The 22184-nt window shown below is 40.4% G+C and overlaps 1 protein-coding gene across 3 annotated transcripts in view; it reads right to left on the minus strand.

Moving 5' to 3' along the window:
- Window positions 1-760: 760 nt before the first annotated feature.
- angpt4 (angiopoietin 4) overlaps window positions 761-22184 on the minus strand; it is a 71959-nt gene continuing 50535 nt past the window's right edge. The window contains exons 1-10 of one of the 3 annotated variants that reach the window (XM_082534297.1): window positions 16853-16961; window positions 16481-16636; window positions 16283-16404; window positions 10368-10452; window positions 9840-9987; window positions 9642-9754; window positions 9233-9334; window positions 8974-9140; window positions 8107-8240; window positions 761-5150 (exon numbers count right to left, since the gene is read on the minus strand). In XM_082534297.1, coding sequence (XP_082390423.1) covers window positions 4990-5150; window positions 8107-8240; window positions 8974-9140; window positions 9233-9334; window positions 9642-9754; window positions 9840-9987; window positions 10368-10452; window positions 16283-16404; window positions 16481-16636; window positions 16853-16936 — 1272 coding nt within the window. In that variant the 5' untranslated portion in view covers window positions 16937-16961 and the 3' untranslated portion in view covers window positions 761-4989. Of the gene's footprint in view, window positions 5151-8106; window positions 8241-8973; window positions 9141-9232; window positions 9335-9641; window positions 9755-9839; window positions 9988-10367; window positions 10453-16282; window positions 16405-16480; window positions 16637-16852; window positions 16962-22184 lie in introns of those variants that run through there. The other 2 variants (XM_082534296.1, XM_082534295.1) reach the window with 2 other exon arrangements.

Here is a 22184-nt window from a genome sequence, read left to right on the forward strand (position 1 = left end):
CTGTTGTAGTAACACAGTCTGACCACAAGAGGGAGGCAGAACAACACAGAATGGTTAGAAAACAGAACAGCGACCAAGAAGTGTTCACCTGTGGAGCCTAACAGCTTGTGTAGTATAATACTATATAAATATTAAATGTAATAAATGAATAAAAATAAGAACAGAAAAGCAATTTATAGTATAAGATCAGAATAACATAATACTTACGTTTTATTTAAGAAGGCTGCAAGTTCTTCATTCATTTATTTTATCATTCATTAGTTTATGTAAGTTATTATTATTACTATTATTATTATTATTATTATTATTATTATTACTAATGAACCATAAGAATGCATTTTAAATTCTCTACTTATTTTCTTTTACTTGTATTTTGTTTGTTCTCACTTGGTGTTTAAACTGTTCACTGAAATTTGAATAATAATATATATTTTTTGATGTGAGATGAGAGATTATTACCCTAACCTGAAAAACACGAATGATGCAAATGATATTTTTCTCAGGCTAATTTTAAATCTATAGAAAAATAGTTGTTATTTAATATCTATAAGTTCAGTAAATGCAGGATTGAGATAAAACAACATTATTTCAATTGCAAAGAAAAGTTTCTTAAACTACAGATTCCAGTGGTCATAGTACCAAAAGTATGTACATTCTAAAATGATAAGATGTAAAAGCACATCTTTGTAAGTATTTACTGAAAATATTATTTACTGTCATTGTGCTTTCAGGTCAAAGAGGAACATCACACAGTGAAAGCAGTTTTTAATAACACACTTTATTGTACAGCTGCAGGCTGTTCAGTGTTAAGTGGACAAGCATCACTACATGTGTGCAGTACATAAAAAACAGGTTTAACCCTGGAAAAGTGAAACTTGTTAAACGAGCCTCACTGCAGGACAACATCCTGTACAAAACAGAGACACCAGCCACACACTCCACCCGCCCTCAGCTTCACTCCTGTAAAGTGCATCTTAAGACCATAAAGACCATGACATCAGAAGGATTCATTAAAAGACTTCAAAAAACTGCAAACAAATTAATGGTCTTCACAAATTCCTCAAGAATAATAAGTCGGGATAATTAACTTTTTAATGATAATAATGACAATAAACCTGAAATGCTGTGGTTGCTGGAGACGAGATCAGGTAAGAATTTCATTTGTGATCTTTGGTGTTTGACTGAGAGTGCACTCCTGCCTCAAACCACCACAAATTCGTAGTAACTGAATTTAATGAAGCATTAAACATTCTTGTAGTTTGTGTGATAACATGTTCAAATGTTTTTAAAAAGTAAAATGTGTCATATATGTGTCATAAAAAAGTTAACTGATTAGTTCATATATATATATATCTATATATATATGTTAGAATCATCTCCTGAATACCAAATATCAAAGACACGGGATTGAATTTTCTCACCCACCCACACAACCTAGAACAAATCTAAAACTGATACGAAAGCTGTAATGAAATTCTTGACAGACGCCTCTTTCCAAGCTCTGTTTTAGTTAGTGTCAGTTACTTATGGTTTAATGTAAAACTTGTTACGTGTGTGTGTGTGTGTGTGTGTGTGTGTGTGTGTGTGTGTGTGTGTGTGTGTGTGTGTGTGTGTGTGTGTTTGCACGGTCTGACAGATGAGAAGAATGACATCAGTGTTTCTCAGACGTTTTCTGGCGTGCCTCCCCCATCAGAAGCCAAAAATGTTCACGCCCCCACACTCCTACAACATTTTTCCTTTATTTATTAAAAACATGACCCAAGTTGACTTTTAATTACAAAAATGTCAACCTGCTAGCATTAAAACATGTGTTTATTTTCTGAACATAAGTTATATAATTACATTTTAAGCTTGATTTATCATCCTGTGCTGAATCTCTGCTCTCGTGTGTCTGCGTTGCTCTGCTGATGTTGGACTCTGATGAATTTTAAACGGCGTGAAAAGTAGAGAACTTCAGAACTGACTGAGTTTACGCTCGTGTTTAAATGATTATTACACACACGTTTACTTTGGCAGACTGATAGCTGTTGCAATTAGCACATTACCACTGTGAGCCCATTAGATCTCATTCAGCAGAGACATTATCCTTGTGTTAATCAATATGATGTTTTCACTGCATGTTACCACCAAGTGGACCATAGATGCTGCAGTTCACGCAGCTACAATGTATCAACTGCACAATTTTAATGGAGCCTCAGTTTCACTGCATGTTATCTGGTTGCCCGGCTGCAGGGGCCCACAGATTGAAAGCGCCTTCATGAGACAGAAAATGAGAAATTCACAACCAGAAATCATAAAATCATATCTTGTAAATCATTTATTGTTTGTATGAGAGCGATGGGAATTTTGTTTTTTTGTGCAGTAATGAAGAGCAGAGACCAACAAGAGACAAAAAAACAATATTGTTCGTATTAGGAAGATAATTATAGCAACAATACTTTGCTTCAGAATCTGGTAAATCACTGGCGTGTAGTTCACTTTCACTGAATTCTTTTCTTTGCTCATCGTTCAAAACAAAAACAGCTGAAAAAGGTTGATCTGCGTTTTGTTTGCCTCCTTTCTTCCTGTAAAGTTCTTTAAGTGTTGACATATGCAAACATGCGATTACTTATTCATGAAAAAACTCAATCTGCTTGCCATTATTTCTTGACCAATAATGAAAACCAGAGCGTTCAGGGTCTCTCCAGCTGCGTGCCTCTGCATGATTCTCTATTTATGATGCACAAGCTTCAATCAACACTGTGCACGGTAAGTAGAATCTGAGATGTGCTGATTCGGCATCTAAGACGTCCCACAATTACGTCCAGGCTCACACGAGGACCCAGGATGGACCGTCCACCACCGCCCAAAGGAGGTGAGTGGGAAGAAAATCACCTTCTCCTGCTGGACATCATCCGCTGTGGCTCCTGATGTTGTTCCAGCTAATCAGATCAATCCTCAACGTGACTCTCAGGTTTCATCAGTTTGATCTGATTCATGTTCTGGCAGTCACACCAGCTTTAGCGTCCACGTTTATAAAATTGTTGATAAACATGTGGAAACGCTGGCTTCCTTTAAAAACAGTCCAAGTAAAAGTGGGTTGTGAAAGCCAACTCCACTCTTTGCTCAGTCACATATCTCTCAGTATTAAGCTGTCCGTGTAATAAACTCCAATATCCTCACTGCTTGTTTTCTCGCCTTATATTAACGTTTTCTTAAACATAGACGTTTTCTGTAGAAAGACTCGCAGCAACAGAAATCCCAGGACAAACTCATAGAGGTCATTCAGTCCTTACAACAAAAACAAGGTTGTAAATATTTTTTGCTAACTCACCTTTTCAGTATTTGGAGGCTTGCAGGCTGCTGTGGCTGCGAGCTGTCATAGAGCTGCTGCTCAGAGTCGCTGCATCATGTTTGCCATCCTGCTCCCTGTTGGAGCAGTTTTGATCTGACAATTATCTGACTAATAGCCTGGCGTGCTGTGTGGTGCAGGCTGTCCAAAAAGTTTGCGCTCCAGTTTTGATGAGTGAAATTCTAGTATTTGAATAGTGTGTTAGCAATTTGCAGGGATCTGTTTGAGAGATGAAGCTCCTCACCAAGATTTCCAGGAATTGGTAACTCAGAACGCCACCCTTTTATCCAAGTATGGCCACTTCTGGCTGCAAGAGCCCAATATGGCAGGGACCAAAACACTAGCGCTGAGGTTTCACAATCACACTACAAAAATGATGGGTTTGTATAATTTGCTGCCCTGTGTACCATCTGGAAAGTACATTTTCAGAAATCTGCAGTCTCTCCAGTCTTTTGATATCTGTTAACAAACAATCACTGTCTGTGAAATATCTGGTTTGTTGATTAACATGTTGCAGTGCTTCCACATGGCACATGTAATGCAATTGCTCACCAAAGACCAAAAACCAGCCAATCACTCAAACCTCTTTTCCATTGTTGTGCTGGTGCAGACTGTCCTCATCTCAACAGATCTGAGAAGCAGACGTTGGGTCCATGGGAAGGTGATATGGCAGCCAGAGGCCGTAGCACCTCCCATAGACACGGACATCAGCTATCTAAATCTTGTCTGTGTTTCGGTGCCGGTCATAGATAGTGGCACTATAAACACACTGATAACATCAAAGAGAATCTCGTATTCCCTCCTAAAAAAGTAGGTGAATACCTTCATGCTAGCCACAGATTTCAATTCAGATTTGTGGATAATATTATTTATTCCTATTTACAGTCTTTATTAGACAGTGACAGTTTAATGGGGGCAGCCCAGGCTACAGTAGCGGACTCATCCTTCAGTAGAAACGATGCCTGTTCTACCAGGTGAGCTATGAGGGTCCACATTCATGCCTTTTACCATTAAACACATTCTCAAATGTCATATAGGAAAGTACCGTGAAGCTGCCAGTATGCTCCAGCTCTGGAAACCCCTCAGTCACCCTTTCTGTACCAGCCGGGGTGGAGTGACTGAGTACCACAGAGTGTACCTTTTCCAACCCAAAAGCAACAATCCAACCCACGTCTCAAGCGACTGGCTGGCTGTGTGGGTGAACACTTTTGGCACTTCTCATGTGTACAAACCAGCACAACCATTTTAATAGCTTCCAGCACAGACTGGCTGAAAATGTGTGTCGTTATCATCATATTTAAAGGACAATCACATTTCAAGCAGACGAGATATGTTCTTACATGATCCATCCCTTATTTTCCTCAATATGATCCTTGGTTATGAAAACAAGTCCAGGAGACATGTAACAAACAAGGTCCTCACGAGTCACATGACTTTAACCATTATTGTTTTAAAGTCACTATTTCCTCAGTTCAGGGCTGTACCATATCATATCCAAGAGGTGTTTTAGGGTTGTACCATGATGGTGGTGAAGGTGGGAGCCATTGTTTTGAAGCTTTGCTATCATTAGGATGGTATTTCGGAGGAGTTGAAGGTCGATACCGCTGTGGTATTTAAGCTCCGTTGGATCAAACCATTGTGGAGGGTGAAAGGTGCCTTTAAAAGTCGTAGGGTCGTACCATCATGGAGGTGGCGCGCAGAGAGTAGCTGGGACCTTTGAAGTGGTGCCACTTGATGCCGTTAAGCTTCCTGATGTTATGGCCGATGGAGTAGTACACACCATTTAGGTTGGAGAAACCGCAGGCATCAAACCACCAACCTGATGGAGGCAAGAGGGAGTGAGAAACAAAAGCCAACTAATAACACTAATGCAGTAATAAAACAAGCAGACTGCAGTGGTACAATTTTACTTTAGGAGCACTTGAAGCATATTTTGAATGGAGGAGTGACAGCTAATGTGAACCTGCCAGATGTTTTTATTTAGGTCCAATTAGAGAAAACAACTCAACATTATTTCAACAATGTTTACTAATATTTTTATAATGAACTGTGGGTCTTTAATCGTTTCAAGTAAAATAAAGTTTGTATTAAAAAAAATAAATTAAAATTTTTTTTTAAAAAGTTGTTTTCAAAAAAAGTGCTCAACTTAAAATAATGAAAAAGTGTAGTTTGATTTTCCCTTCTCTTATTTTTCCTTAACTACCTCTCATGTGTGAACCAAGTCACATTTAAATCCCTCGTCTCACGTCTCGTCTCCTCCTTTGAGTTTTCTGAATAAAGCATTTGATTGGCGTAGTGGCATCACGTGGGGTGAGTTTCAAAGCGTCTATCGACTACATGCATTGACTACCATAAAGACAAAGATGAAGGCTGCAAACATTAAAACAACATGAGCATAAAAACAAGAAAAGTTCTGCTTTGAAAAACAGAAATGATCTGTGAAAATCTACTAACAGGTAAAGAACGGCGTCTCATCCACTGTGATTGGGTCCCCGGACCTACGCTCCCAAAGTGCTCATTAATTCTTTATAGCATTACAGAGCACGTTTGTGACGAGTTACCATAAATATGTAACCCATGTTTTCAAATGTCAGTTTCTTTGATTGACAGGTGTGCTGGTTGTCGCAACTCTGCTAGTTTGCTGCTTGTTAGGTTGTGTCTTGTTGTGCAGTTAGCTGCACTAATAGATGGTTAAAGAAGTTTGAGCTTTGTTTGTTTCTTTGTTTTTTAGCACTTATTAATGGAGTGCATTTATACAGCGCTTTTTTAGGCACCCAAAGCGCTTTACAATACCACTATTCATTCACTCTCACATTCACACACTGGTGGAGGCAGCTACAGTTGTAGCCACAGCTGCCCTGGGGCAGACTGACAGAAGCGAGGCTGCCATATCGCACCACCGACCCCTCTGGCCAACACCAGTAGGCAGTAGGGTAAAGTGTCTTGCTCAAGGACACAACGACCAGGACAGAGACAGCAGGGGGATCGAACTGGCAACCTTCCGGTTACAGATGAGCTTCCCAATCCCCTGAGCAGATATTAGCAGATATCTGTATTTTTGTGATGCACCCATAAAGTTTTTGAAAGCAGCTTGCTAACTGAGCTTGCCAATAAATATGTTCACACACATAAATGTTCACCACAATACTGAAGTGCCACTTGAGTCAGTGTCACTGACTCACAGGCGCCCTCTGCTGCCCTAAAGCCAATTTGCACTTAATTTCTATTGAAAGGGAAGAATAGAAAGTAGAACAGTTCCCTGCATTGATTTTGGTCAAAGTTTTAAAGAGTCTAGAAACCAGTGTGTGATGTCACTGTGGCTGCCGTCTTTGATATACAGCTAGTGCTTTTTGAGTGAGTGGCATGTCCTCTCTGATATTTGTTTAGTACTGAGAATGTCATTCTGAAATAATCACACAAGACTCATATCTGTAGAGTTTCCTCAGTACAGGACACAGAACAGGACACATTTCTGTTTAAGCTCCATTTAGATTTATAATTATGTTTGTTCTAAGCCTGCACACAATTAGAAATGTTTGACAAACATAAAAAGTTTTTAACAGTGACTATAAAAGCAATAAAATGTCAGCAGGGGGACCCACTGGGATCTGTTTCTCAGTTTTGTAAATAAGTGACACGTGTCCGAAAATAATACTTTAATTCCTGATCTCAGGATGTTTTTTTTTCTTTTAGAAAGTTTATATTATTTCCATATTTGGGGGTCATTTTCAAAGTCTGACTGAAATTTCTCCGTGAGAGAAAACTGTAGCTGTACATGTTTGTCTGTTCTTCGTCTCTCTCCTTACTGTTACTCCCCTCGGTTTCTTATTTCGTCTGTGTCACCGTTTCTCTTTCACTCAGTAAATTGCTGTAATTTTAAATGACTCACTGTCTAATGGTGACCACTGGCGTCTTTTTCTCAAAGGACTTGACGTTTTGCCGAAACGATTAAGTTAATTCACAGCCAATCGAGGGGAGTCTAAAGAGCTGTTTGTCTTGGCGTTGGCGTGAGATGAAGGGTGGTGCAGTGAAAGATGATGGGGACAGATGTTTGAAAGAGCAGAACTTTGGGGGGAAACACTGCTAATTTTGATCTGCAAACAGCAAACAATGTATTTGTGAATCATCATGTGTGTTTTATTTGTTATGTCAGTAGTAAACGTTCAATAAATGTATCCAGTTGTTTCATGGTTTTCATGGTTTTAAGTCAAATTGTGTCTTTGCAACACACAGACTACATCCAAGAATGCTGAGGTGATTGTTGCGGTGATTTTGTGCTTTATAAATAAATTTGAACTGAACCTTATTATTTTTTAATTCAGGTGTTTTTAGCCCACGTGCTAAAGGTGTATAAAATCATGTACCTATGTATGCCTTTACAGACATTTGTGAAAGACGGGCTTGTTCTAAAGAGCTCACTGAAACATGCTCCATGGTTTCAAACATGGCTCCACGATCCTCCTAGGTCTTCCATGACCGGCTGTAAGTTGTGTTGTTAAGTGGAAGTGTTTACGAATCACAGGAACTCAGCCATGAAGTGTGAGAGCATGTAAAGTTTCAGAGCGGGGTCACAGAGTGCGTAAAAGGCCCCACGTTTATGGCCAAGCAGCTCCTGTAGGTGGGATGACCCAGAACTTTTGTCCATGTAATGCATGCAGTGTTTCTATTTTCTCAAAAATATCTTAGTATCTCAACTTTATGGAGTATTTCCAATACATAATCTCGTTTATTTCATTTGTTTGCTTTAAACTGCTGACGAACAGAAAAGCTTCTACCTCCAGTGAGCATCATGGCACATTTGCAGTGTTCACAGTTGTCGTTGTCTTTGTCTCGGGTGCTGAAGCCGGACCCGTGGGTGGTCAGGCTGCTCTGCTTCCCTGCTGTGCCACTGTAACCTCTCAGATACAACCTGAGGGAGAGGAGACACACAGGAGGACAAGATCTGATGAAACAAACACTGATTTAATCTTTTCTTGTAGACAGGACGTATTTACAGTACATCTATGAGGCAGTTAATCCAGCGGATCACCATCTGGTGACTCTGTTTTTGGCAGGACCAAGTGTGTTGGTCCTTTATGGAATTCACTGAATTCTGACCACCCATGGGACCGGCTTTATGGAATTAATGGAATTCCATAAGGTGTTTTTATAAAGCTGTGTGAAAATCTTTCTGTTGCTCAACACAATCACAGACGAGTGCATCCACTCACTGAAGCATGCCAAAAACAGTTCCCCAAGCTGAGCTGCAGTGTTATCAGTTTTCATCAAATTAACAGCAATTTTCACAACTAATAAATTATAAAGTGTTTTTTTCCCCACAGACACTCTGAATAATGCAGCATCTCATTTCCTCAGCTGACAAGATCAACAATTTCAGGACATCATTTTTGGGGCTTATGAATCTGTGGTCTCACCATGTCATTAACAATTTAATTATAATTAATAGCAGGAAAATAAATCGCAGAGTTACAACACAGCAGTATTTCCAAAACAATCAATATTAGTCTGTTCAAGTTTGAATGTTATACACGCCTTCAGATGTAATCAGCAGCTTTTTATTTTCATTATTATAGTAAAAATAAACTCTAAAAACATTAAAGTAAAACACTGTCTGTGTGTGTGTGTTTGGACTGCGGTTGTACCTGTACTGCTGTCGCTCACTGGTCAGTGTAAATCGGTCATAGTGGGAGTGGGCGGAGTTTCCCTCCCAGTCCATCATCTCCACCCTCATAGAGTAGACACCTTGATTGGTCAGCAGGTGCAAAACTTCATTACCCATCCAGTACTCGCCCAACACGTCCCCAAAACCCTGCAGGGAGAATCATAAGAGGAGCACTCTTTACACTGATAACTCAAACTTTGGGACTGAGATAAATCCTGGTGACTGTGACACAAACGCACCATTTTGTACTCCCTCCAGCTCCTCTGGAAGTCCACGCTGCCATTAAACCGTCTCTGGAAGACTGTCCAGCCTCCACCACTCGTCTCCATGTCACAGTAAACCTTCAGGGGGAGAAACAGAAATGACTGATCATTAACTACCAATGATGATTTAAATTATATTAACTGTAACTATTAGAATCACATTATTCTAAATACAAAGACACTTGAATATAAAGACAGTTTCTCTTTCTGTTGAACATTTTGAGGTCATTTAAACATAATCGTTGAAGCTGATTTTTAAGGGCAGTTGTTAGCTAGCAGGAAACATGACAAAAAAGGAGTTTGATAAGAAAACTCCTGTTAAAGTCATTTTATAAACATTTTAATGTACAAAAATGTTTGCACATGTTTGCTGTTGAGGCGTTACCTGCACAGGTTCAGTCCTGTTGCCGATGTAGATGTGATACAGGCCGCTCACATAGTGACCGGCCTTGTAAGCATCTGCACAGTCCCTCCACATCTGGCTCCTGGGAGGCGCTGCTACATCAAAACGCCAGAAAATTGTGAGAAATATAAATGTACTGTGTGAAAAATACTACATGTGTACCTGTGTGTGTGTGTGTACCTGTAGTACTAGCCACCATGTTAAGGAGCGTGTGGACAGACTCCATCAGCTGCGTCTGTTGTCTCTGCAGGGCGGTGTTGTTGGTGCTGGCGACTCTCAGCCGCCTCTCTAAAGACTCGATGGCCGCCATCTGAGTCCTGATGACGGACTGAGCCAGAAAAAAGTTTCACTGCTGTTTAAGCATTTTCTGCTTTTTGGTTCTACATCTCCACAGACTTGAAAATGTACTTTTTTGTTCTTTACTTTGACTTTTTACTTTTAATGATTTAACAGTTTTACAGATTTTAACATTTCTTGTAATGTTTGACTTTCCCTCGCCAAGACAGCCCAGATTACAGCAGTGAAATCATCATCTACGTGCTTAAAACTCTATAATTAACATTTATCACTCAAGTTTAGAAGCTTGTGGTTTTTAAACCACTTGGGCTTACAAATATCACGTGAGGCAAAAATCCATGTTGATATTTGATTTCATAAACTTAAAAATGTTTCTGATGGTGATATATAAAATTACAAAGGTTTACTAACTTGAAGTCTATTCTTCTCCTGCCTCATGTCCTCCAGCTCTCCTCGCTGCTTAGACTCCAACATCTGAACTTTGCTCTCCAAATGACTGAAACAAAAGAAAAAAACAACTCAGCTCACAGCAGCACAGTTTTTGTTTCAGAGCTTTTTCCCATAAAGTAAACCAAAGAAACTGCAAAAATGCTTTGATTGCATAATTTACACAAGTCAAAGACAAAGTAGATCTTTGTGTTTTGATGATACAACCAACAAAGTTAATAAAATGCTCTGCTGTGAGTTTTCTGACTCATGTGTGTTATCAGCTCTATGCATGCTGTCTGCTTTTAACCAGGTTAGACGGCCGTGGCCCTAAAGTGCAAAACAAAGCAACAAAAAGAAAAACAGAAGAAAATCTCAGGAAATAAAACGAGACTTCACTTTAGACAAAAGTTTATTTTCTTTATTCTTGAATGAATAACAGTCTCAGTCATCCCGTCAGAGGACGAGAGTAATGGTGACGTTTTAATAGTTTTATCAAGAGTCATGTTGAACTGTGGTGATGGAGGGTTTTGGGTGATGCACAGGCTGAAAATCCTAACTGGGTTTGCATACAGAGTCCATCACTTCATGCTTCTCATTCTGCTCCTCTGCTATATTTTTTCTTATACGTTGCACTTAGATTTAAATTTTTCATATCTGGAAATGTGAATACAAAGACTTTCTGTTATAAACTCTGCTGTCACACTATTTTTTGTTGTACTAGGAAAAATGAGACTCAGTAATATCATCACAACAGAAATAAGAAGCTTCCTTAAACATAAGAGATGCTGGTGTCCTTCGCTGCACGCGGTTTCGCAGTTTGCCTCACAGTTCAGATGTGAGTCAGTAATTGTTCTGTGATATTTGCAAGATCGCACAAATTCCACTGTCTGTATGAGTCTTTTAAAACCTGAGGACTAATATTATTTTTTGGGAGATCAAGTTTTTGTGCAGGTTGTTTTTTTCTTTCTTTTTCAGATGCAAAGAGAAAAGCTGCCTTTCTAGTGCTGCAGGCCTGGTGTTACACAAACACTTGTAAAGAAATAATGGAAAAGGGCCCAGGAGATTCCACACTTACAAAACCAAAATGTAAACTAGAAGGGTTCTGGAACAGCTCACTTTATTCAGTCACGATTTCTACCCTTGTAATAGCTTTACACGCATGCAAACAAGCAGCATAGGACAGAGGAAGAAATGAAGGCTTTCCTGAGAAATCCTAATTACATCCAAGTGAAGAGCAGGAGCAGCAAAATCTTGATAAAAACATTAAGGTGGTCTGAAAGACTATATTCTATTCTGTTTTTGATGGAGCGGAGTTTTTACCTCCCGAATTACTCCGTCTCATTAGCGAAGCTGCAGCAGCGAAATAAAGATTAATATTGTGACCATCATTTCTGGTGCCAGATCAGACTACAGTTCTCGTTATCTGTGCAGCTGAACCAGCAGTAGAGCTGCTGAAAATAGACTCCAGCCCACAGTTGGGTCAACAAAGTATGAGCCAAATGAATGAAACCCGATGAAGGAGTGGCAGGAGTTTCAGAGGGGAACGTGGGACACTCGAAGTGGCTGAACTTCTAGTTCAAACTCGCTAAGAGTGCGTTGGTCTGCAGGAGTTCAGTGGAAAAATGTTATCTTCTTTTAAATGTTTCTACAAATAAGCTCCATCTAAGTGACTTATGTGGTGAAAATATGCTGAATACACACTAACTGCTGGCAGCCATTATCAGAACACTTCTTTTAAATATAGTATTAAATAGCTGATGAGGAAGACTCAGACTTTGAAGGGTCAAAGTTTCTCCATGTGGATCCAACACCCATGCTCATGGTCTTACACTGTACATTAGTGTTGATCACGGCTGTTGGTTCCACCAAAGCCACCAAACAGCCAGGCAATAAAAATCCAACTGACCACTTCTCACTTCTGTCTTGATAAACACCTTTCTGGTGGCACTATGGGCTCAATCACTGCGTTGCAAGTCTTATTAGATGTAATATGATGTTCATTTTGCAAACGATGGTCCCAGTTAGTGTGGAGAAGGACGGGACACACGTTGTGATTGACAGACTGCATCCATGTGATCATGCAGTGGAGGGGTGGCCAACTCCAGGCCTCGAGTGCTGGTGTCCTCCAGATTTTAGATCTCACCCTGGGTCAACACACCTGAATCAAATGATTAGTTCATTACCAGGCCTCTGGAGAACGTCAAGAGATGTTGAGGTGGTGATTCAGCAATTTGAATTAGCTGTGTTGGATCAAGGATACATCTAAAACCTGCAGGACACCGGCCCTCGAGGCCTGGAGTTGCCCATCCCTGATGTAGTGTCTTTGTCAGATCCACGCCTCACTCATAACATCTGTTTTTTTAACAAAACACTCAGCTAAATGCTCCACAATAAGATTTCGTGTCTTTACCGTCAGAGATTAGCGTGTTAGCATGCTAAGTAGCCAACCATACAGTCTCTTGAGGCTGATTCAAAGGACCATTAATTCTGCAGTTTTTTAGATTTTAAGATTAAAAATTTGACACATAATGTCATTTAACATTGTTAATAATCTCTGTCTCTCTTCCACAGCGTGTCTTTATCCTGTCTTCCTTCTCTCACCCCAACCAATCACAGCAGATGGCCCCGCCCCTCCCTGAGCCTGGTTCTGCCAGAGGTTTCTTCCTGTTAAAAGGGTTTTTCCTTCCCACTGTCGCCAAAGTGGTATTTCATAGGGAGTCATATGATTGTTGGGTTTTTCTCTGTGTATTATTGGAGAGTCGACCTTACAATATAAAGCGCCTTGAGGCGACTGCTGCTGTGATTGGCACTGTATAAATAAAATAGAATAGAATTTAATTTAGTATACAGTAAACACTTATTTCTTACACACTTTCTACATAAATAAGTAAACTGATATCAAAAGATTTAGGCTTCAATACTCTGCTGTAGTTCTGTAATACGTGAATATGAATCTTACAACCACACGTCCACTTTCTGAGAGGTGTAGCTGACATAAGTCAGACGTGAACCACCATCATGCTGTATCATGCAGCTCGTTTACAGCGATGACTGATGTTATTCTACATTAGCAGGTGAGACTTTGGTCACATTAGGAGCTGAAACACGCTATCAGCTTCTGCTTCTGATCACTTCAACATGCTGACCCGCACATGAACGGGGAAACGCTAATGTGGTGTGGACTGATGGGGAGCCACTGATCGCTGTGGTTTGTGCAGCATGAGTGAAGTGGTGTTTGTGAATGTGTGTGTTAAAATGTGTGTGCAAAGTTTATGTACTCTTGTAGATTCAGACAGCTGTTTTACTGAGGTCTCAAAAGTATGCGAGCCAAAAATGTATTGTGTGGGTGTTTATGGTTTCAGGATTTCTAGAAGTCTCTACTCCTAGAAATCAGGAGCAATCGGGCACAAAAGACACAAAGACGTCAGTTTTGTTGACACAAACTTAGACACGGTTGCTAATAATGTGTTCAGTGATGCAATCTACTTTGGCTTCAGTTTGAAGATGAAGCTGGATAAAGTCCAACTTGGGACTTTAACAGATTTCAGATCTGTATCATGTCATCTGACATGTTATCAGCTCTTCTTTGATTGCATTGTCAGACTGGTTTGGTTTCCCATTTTCTGTATCTGGACCAAACATGACACCTACATTTGTTTAGAAAGGTCTCATCGCCTTATTTCCTTCATACGTGTCAAAGTAAAATCCACATGAAAGCCAGGACGATGGGCTCCCAGCAGAACATCTCACGATAACGAGATGATCAATGTTACTGATTTGTTTGTGCTTTTGATGTTGTGGCTGATCATCAGCGAATGGTCCCCTTGCACCACAGTCTCACACACTCGCACTCTGTTTGTCTGTTACTGTAAACATGCTCGATAATTGCTCTGCATGTTTTACTGCACAGTGCACGGTCCAAGTTCACCTCACAATGAAAAATGACAAAAATATTGTGTCTCCAAATATTTCTGCGTCTTGCAGTAACAGCTGAGGACATATTTACGTCGCTGCGATGATTTGCTTGTATTTCAGATGTTGTCACTGATAAGCTGCTCGTCTTTTTTCCTGTCAGACTGCAACAGAATATGTTTTAGATGTTGATCTGTCTCGGGGGAAATCTCAGAAATATGCCACTATTAAAGAGGCTGATCATGGACGCACGCTGTTGAAGAAGCAACATTTTGGCATCATGTCTAGAAGCAGATCCAGTATGTAGCAGGAATGCTAAATCTGTCAGCTACCTCGTGTGCACTGCAAAAAATAATGTATATAAGCCTTCTCCAGTCTTTTTTTTTCTCGCTGTCGTGTCCGGCAGTGTAGCAATCAGAACTGTTTTCTGAATGCCAAACAGATTTACTTTCACAAGTGGAGCATTACGGCATTTGTTATAATGGTGCACTTGACAGTCACATTTTATTAGAATTTTATTGGTATTTTTTTATTTTGGATCATTACAACCATAACGGACAAGACCAGGGGGAGGGAAAAGAAAAAAAGGAAGAAAGACCCAGCAAGCACAGTGCAGGAGCCCACGGGGGGCTGCAGCACCGAGCACACAAAGCCTGATCCAACGACATCATCTGAACATGAAAAAATAAATACTTGACTTCCAAATACATAAAACTGCAAACAGGTGAATATACAGTGCTTATATATACAGTGCTTATTAAATGTATTAGACCACCTGTAATAAATACAAGAACACACAATGTGTTTGACGTCTGTCAAAACCTCTACTAACTATACTAAGAAAATAGCAAAATAAATTCACCTTTTTACCCAAACTTGTCATAAAACAAGTAAAACCTTCAGTCAGAATATTTTTGTTTGTTTGATTTCAGGAACACTTGAAACAAAGATTTACACCCAAAATACAGACTTTTGCTTTTTAAAAAATTTACATTTTTATATGTAATTTATAACAGAAGTAGAATGTAAAATATAAAATTTAATGTAATCTGATAAAATTAAATTTACTTGATTGGTATACATTCAGTTTACAGCAAACCTATTTTTTCTTAATGATCATTTTCATAAATGAACATTTGATTCGATATATTTCAGCTACATTTTCATTAAAAAATGGCTTTATTTTTATGAGGGCAAAGAAAAATGTATTAATAGCTACTAGAAAAGCTCATCAGTCATACACATATTATCCAATCAGTTTCATTATGTTTTGACAAAATATAACATTGGGATCCTGATGAGGTCATAGTATATAAAAGATAAACATAGTCTCCAGTTCTGAGAGTAAAGTCAGTGCTGAAGTGCCTCAAACCCAGATTCATTTCTCTGACGCCAAAAGAAGTCTAGTTTTATAAAAGTGCATGGGAAAACTACCCTCAGGCTAACCTGATCTATGACCTCAGTGACTTTATAGGGTCAGCTGCTAGCTGGAGTCTTAATGAATACAATATGATGTTCCTTTTGCAAGCTGTGCTCTTTATTAGTGTTAGAAAGGAGGTTATATGAGGTTCGGCTACTTTGTGACATGTCTCTGTCGTAGAAGCGTATGATGTCAGTCTCACATGATCACTTGGCTGCTTTTAAAGGTTGTGATGTGCTAACTTCACTATTGCCGAGTTGTTCTTCTACAGAAAAAAGAAATCCTGCCTCACTCCAAGAGGCTTCAATCCCTTCCTGTATTATTCTTGTTTCTTAACCAGTTTTGTTAACCGAGGTTTTATTAACTCGATTAACTGACAGCAGATGTTTTTGTTAATCAAATGTCCCCCAAAGGCCAATTCTGAGTCAGAACAAACCGTGTACAAGCATTCGATTGTAGAAAAAGTAGTCCTTTTAGCCGTTGTCTTTACTCAGAGTGATTTTAAATTGGTTTTATGATTCATTTCCACCTACGCAGACGCTGACAGAACAAAACCATTTCCCACCTGTTCTTATCTCGTAGCCGGCTGATCTCTGAAGTTTGCAGTAACAGTTCCTTTTCCAGCTTGTTGGTGGACAGAGAATTCTCCAGAAGCTTTATCTCTATCTGAGATGTGTGGTTTAGGACCTGATGAGACACAAAAACAGAGAATAAACTCACAAAAGTCTGTTTTCAGATGACAGGTTCACTGGCAGCTCCTTACCTTTGCTTCGACCACATGGAGCTTGCGTGTCTGCTCTGCTGTGTGCGTGAGCAGGTTCGTGCCGATTTCCAGCATCGTGGCCGTTTGGTTGTGAACGACATGCGACTGCATGTTGGCAACGTCACGCCTGTTGTTCTTCTGAAGGAAGTTCTCCAACTGCACTCAACGAAAGGGAAACACAAGGTGTCAGAGTCTGTTATATGAGAGGAAGATGAGAAGTAAAACAAGAGACACAAAGAAATCCATCCAGTGCACATCCAGTCATCACAGCGGAGTCATCCACCCAGAATCAAACAGACTGACTTCAAACTAAACGATTTTAATGACAACAGAGATCCCTTCAAGAATGAGGTGTGTTATAGTACAGCTGACCCTAGAGCAGTGGTGTCCAAACCCAGGCCTCGAGAGCCGGTGTCCTGCAGGCTTTAGATGTGTCCTTGATCCATCACAGCTCATTTAAATGGCTAAATGACCTCCTCAACATGTCAAGTTCTCCAGAGGCCTGGGAATGAACTAATCATTTGATTCAGGTGTGTAGGGTGAGATCTAAAACCTGCAGGACACCGGCCCTCGAGGCCTGGAGTTGGCCAAGCCTGCCCTGGAGTAACTTGTAGCATCTAAAATGAGTCTCTCAGAACCAAGACGACACTGAGCATCAAGATGAAAAGCCTCTGCTCTCTAAAAAGATCACTGGTGCCTTTCTGCAGTTTGCTGAAGTCATGTGAACAAGGCTGAACAATGTTTTGTGTTTAAATTAGATTAAAAGTTTCTGATTTGGAATGAGAAGTGTTTGGAGGAAAAACACAGCATTCCAACATAAAACTGCATCCCACCAATAAAACACGGAGCTGTTAGTTGGATGCATTAAAACAAGCTTCTTGGCCAGAAACATGAGATCAGTGAGCCCAAACTCGGGAGCATAAGATAACTCTTTATTGCACAGTCATACTTCGTACAATAGTACAGTGAAATTAGAATATTGTGGATCATACAGCAAGAGAACAACATGTCCTCTATCCTGCACGCTCTATAAACCCCTACCCTCCAACCACAAACCCTTCCAGTATTTCAAGTTTGTAGTGGTAATCAGCATGCTAACAGCTTTAAGAAAAACAGCACACAGTATTCAAGCCAGTGACTCAGGACTGAGGCTGAAACCCTGTAGGATGAGCCAACCCAATGAGGAACCAATGTTCAACCCACAGGATCCAGAGCAGCTGAAATATTGCAAATTTCTGCATAAATATGAACGCAGCACCATCAGATTTTAGTCCTAGACGTCCTAGAAAAAGACAAAACCAACTAATGAAAGGAAATTAAAATATTGGACTTTTTGTTTATTTAAGAAAAGGATCCAATATTATTATTATCTGTGAGGGTAACAGTTTAAGAGCCTTTGTTTTTATTACTTGGCGTGATCCACTTTTAGTCCTTTATAATGCCCAGAAAACATTCACGATGTTGGCGAGTGTCCTCCCATAAACGCTTCACTTTTGTCTTTTCACAACATTTCTGCTGGATTAAAGACTTTAACAGCCTGAACTGGACTAACTTGGACTTAGTCGTGGACGACTTGTTCATTTTTGCTGTTGATTTGCTCTTCGGGGACACTGATGGGGAAACTGCCATTTTTGGTGTTATCCCAGTATACTATTCAGTATTTGCTGAGTGTCTGTCTCAGCTACAATCACTGGGATTCATCATCTGGAACCCACGAGTGTTCGTACAGGTGCAGGGCAATGCATGGGTAAAAAGACACAGAGCCAATAAAACAGAAAAGACGAGTATGTGATGAAAAGCTAATGAGTAAGTTTGACGTCACAGCTAAAATAAAATGACTTGTGCTGAGTCTTTCCACAGTTCAGCAGTGAGTTGTTTTATTCTGGAAAGCCACCCACTCAGTGTATCAAGTTCACCAAATCAAACATGTTAATAAAACATGTCAGGGGGTCTGGTATATAAAGACGCAGGACTCTCCATCTCTGGGAATATCAACCCGTGCCAGCTCGCACTGCCATGCTGTAATCTTCAACCCTGACAAATAAATAATCTATCCATCCAGCCATCCATTCGTGCCTCAGTCTCCACGTCCTCAGGATGTCAGTGCCACTGAGAAGAAGGAGTTGATAAATATACCGCTGGACCAACAAACAGATTGGTCCCAGTGGGACGGCCAGTAACCAGCGGAGCAAAGTTCAGGCCAGAGTGCCCAGAGCACATTTGGCTCTGGTGTAGATCACTTTTCTTGCAGGGGTCTCGTTGCAAAACCTAATTTGTTATTCCCAATAGTGACATTTTTCAAAGGTTTAACTAGTGTTTAAAGTTAGTTGTGGTTTGGCATCATTGTTTCTTTTGTGTTTCATTATCACATTTTTGCACAGATATTTTTAAAAAACGTGTTTGGAGAGAAAACAGATTTACTTTGCCTAAACTGAAAATCAGCTTGATGCTTCATCTTGAAAAGCACATGAATGTCTGTATTTCCCTAAAAAATCAAGAAATGAATCGCAGGGATAATCTCATGTGCTCAAGTCAATACATCAGCATACATGAGCATCGTGTGCAGGTGATTGGGTCGAGCACATGGACAAAATCTATGAACATGGGTTTAAGCAATGCCAGGATTTCAAGAAATGATTAAAAAAACATGAACCCTGATCAAAATTAGACTTTAGATCAAACTAAATTAACTAGTTTTTGATATAATGATAAACAAATGCCAACAAAAGACAAGTTGGAGACACCAGTTCCATTGGCTAAAGTACTATTAATCTTAAAAAGAGACCAGTATCACCAGGCAGAGCATGGATAGGACTGTAGTGTAAGTGATTACATTTCCTTAAAGACTTTCCTGAAATCAGTTTAATGTAATTTATTTAAGTATTTGTGCTATTTTCTTCATCTGTTCCACAGTATTTCATAAATATTGGGGGCGATCGTGGCTCAAAGAGCCCCGGCTCAGACAGTCTCGGTCGTTGTGTCCTTGGGCAAGACACTTTACCTACCACCTACTGGTGTTGGCCAGAGGGGCCGATGGCACGATATGGCAGCCTCGCTTCTGTCAGTCTGCCCCAGGGCAGCTGTGGCTACAACTGTAGCTGCCTCCACCAGTGTGTGAATGTGAGAGTGAATGAATAGTGGAAATGTAAAGCGCTTTGAGGGCTCCGAAAAGTGCTATATAAATGCAATCCATTATTATTATTATTGCACTCCATGCTGTTTATCTTAAAGCTTTAGTTACCTATTATCAGACCTTTCGTATCAACATTTTAATATTTGCATCACCCCTTTTCATTAAAACATGTGTATGCATATATGACAAATATTATGGTTTCCTATGGATCCCTCCCCACCTTTGATAACCCGGACTATGCCCCTGATTATGTGTCAATAATAAATTTTCTTTCATTTTAAATACTCTCCATAATGGAAAATTGTTCCTTCCTGATGCTGCCAACGAGTTCATGTGTAAAAAGTGCTTCAGACTCTGGCTTTAACTCACTTGTTATGACTGCTAAACACTGACAGGTGATTCATTTTTAATAAGTACCGCCTGATTTTCAGCAATGTTTTCATGCTTTTATTCCCATCAGCTGCCGATGTTATCCTGGTTGATTGACCTTATCATGTTCATCATTCTTCACGCATGCTGACGCCACTATTACTCATTTTCACTAACCAATTAAAGTGATTCCAGTGCTATTATGTTTAGTCTGCTTCAATTCGGATTCAGATTGAACAAGCATCGCTCTGTTCAATCAGAAAATGATTTTACAAGTGGGGAGATGCCTATCGGAGCGGTCACAAATTCGAATGGCCTTTCTTAGGGACTTTAGTGTGAGAGAGTAAATCGAGCTAACCTGGACTAAAGAGAGAGGGGAAAAATCTGATGCTTTGTCTCAGCGAGAACTTAATCAAATAATCAGCAAAGGAGAAAATAGCTGGAACGAGCCGGTTCATTTCTCCCTCCTGCTCTGCTTCCTGAGATGTCGTGCAGATAAAAGTTTGATGAAAGCCAAAACCTCCACCTGGCTGCTGCGCAGTCCAACCAGCAGAGCCAGAGAGGCCGAAACAGACACAGTATGGACAGAAATATGCGGCTTATGTGTGAGAGCGCGACTAAATACTCTTGAGATTTAAAATTAGCTCTTGGTTTTGTTCAGCTGACTTCCTGTGTGAGGATACAACCACATGCAAAATAGTACTTCCTTTTAAGACTCACAAAACCTGGCATATATTTATAAAAAGAGTCACACACACAAACACAATTAGCTCTGCGCTCACAATTGCACACTACACAAGCAGAGCCTGACCAGCGAGCCCTGGGATTACGCACACAACCCCACGTATGGAGGGCTGGTTTCTGAGACGCTAACTCAAACCACATGTTGGCTTTGCTGTGATCTGGCCCTCTGGGTGACTTCACAGGGGACAGAGGGGAGAAGAGTGGGTGGGTGGGTGGGGGGGGGGGTGCTGGGGTGGGGTCGCCAAACAGCCTCGATTACACTGAAGCACAGGCAAGTAGCACCGATAGCGATCTGGGGTAACAAGTGCACCGCGCGTCGCTGGAGTGTGTCGGGGTCTGAGTTGGCAGCTGAGGATGCGAAGGTGCGCTGAGGGACTGAAACATGGCTGCCGCCGCCCCTCTGCTCAAACAGCTAAAATCAGCTCTGTGTTTATCTTTAGTGCCGAGTAAGGAAGCAGTGTGACGTTTGAGTGCAGTGAAATGTGAAGTTTGGAGGTCAGCTCGGCATCAAAAACGAGGGTTTAAGTCCTGTTTCTCAACAGTTCCTTTCCCCATGACCACAATCGTTTTAAGCTTGAGTGATTCACCTAATAACCCCAAAAAAACTTCTGTTAAGCAAATATTTGACATTGAATGATTGCTTGAATGTCCAGTCAAGGCGTTTAGTTGACATCGCCCGCTGGTTTCTGTTTATAAGGAGGAAGATTTTCTTTGCAAAGCAGAATTTTTGTTTGAGGTCACGGATGGAAAGCTGTGCTGACCAGCCTGAAAGCTAAATAAGACTGCAGGTGCCAGTGGGTAGCAAAATGACGATATTACCAAGTGTAAATGTGGAAATATTACCAGCATGTGAGCACAGAAATTCACGAGTACAGGAAAAGATTAAAAGTTTTCTATAGAAGTGACTGTAAACCCTGTGCAAACATAGACACACACACACACAAAGCAACAGAAGACATTTAGATATTTAACTTTAGTGTTTGTTTGTCATCCACGACTGCAGCGCAGATGGCTCTTCTAATTCAGACCTTCCCAGCTATTAGCCTACATAATGATATATTTTGACTTGGACAAACATGCTGAGTTCGATCCAGCTGAACAGGAGATAAGAAAGGCACACTTGCAGATCGTGTTATATTATTGCAGCGTGCCTGTAAGTATTAGAGCGGCCAGATGTTTTGGCTGAAAATCAGAACTTTATAAACCGGCAGAACGAGCCAACAGCCTCAGGCTTCATTTCTGAGCACTGCTGCACTGTAGGCAAATATATCTGCCTGCGTGGTACCCGACCTTTGCTCTCTCCTCTTTTTGTGCACTCACCAACTTTTGTTCTTTCCCCTCTGTGCTCTCTGTGCATGCCTCATGCATGAACTTGACTCCAGGGTCTCATGTGCAGAGGATCATAATCAGGATACTTCATCACTTTTTGTTTAGATAACTGCATAACATTTATAAATT

Source organism: Aulonocara stuartgranti (assembly GCF_965226115.1).
Source record: "Aulonocara stuartgranti genome assembly, chromosome: 5".
NCBI classification, from domain to species: domain Eukaryota; kingdom Metazoa; phylum Chordata; class Actinopteri; order Cichliformes; family Cichlidae; genus Aulonocara; species Aulonocara stuartgranti.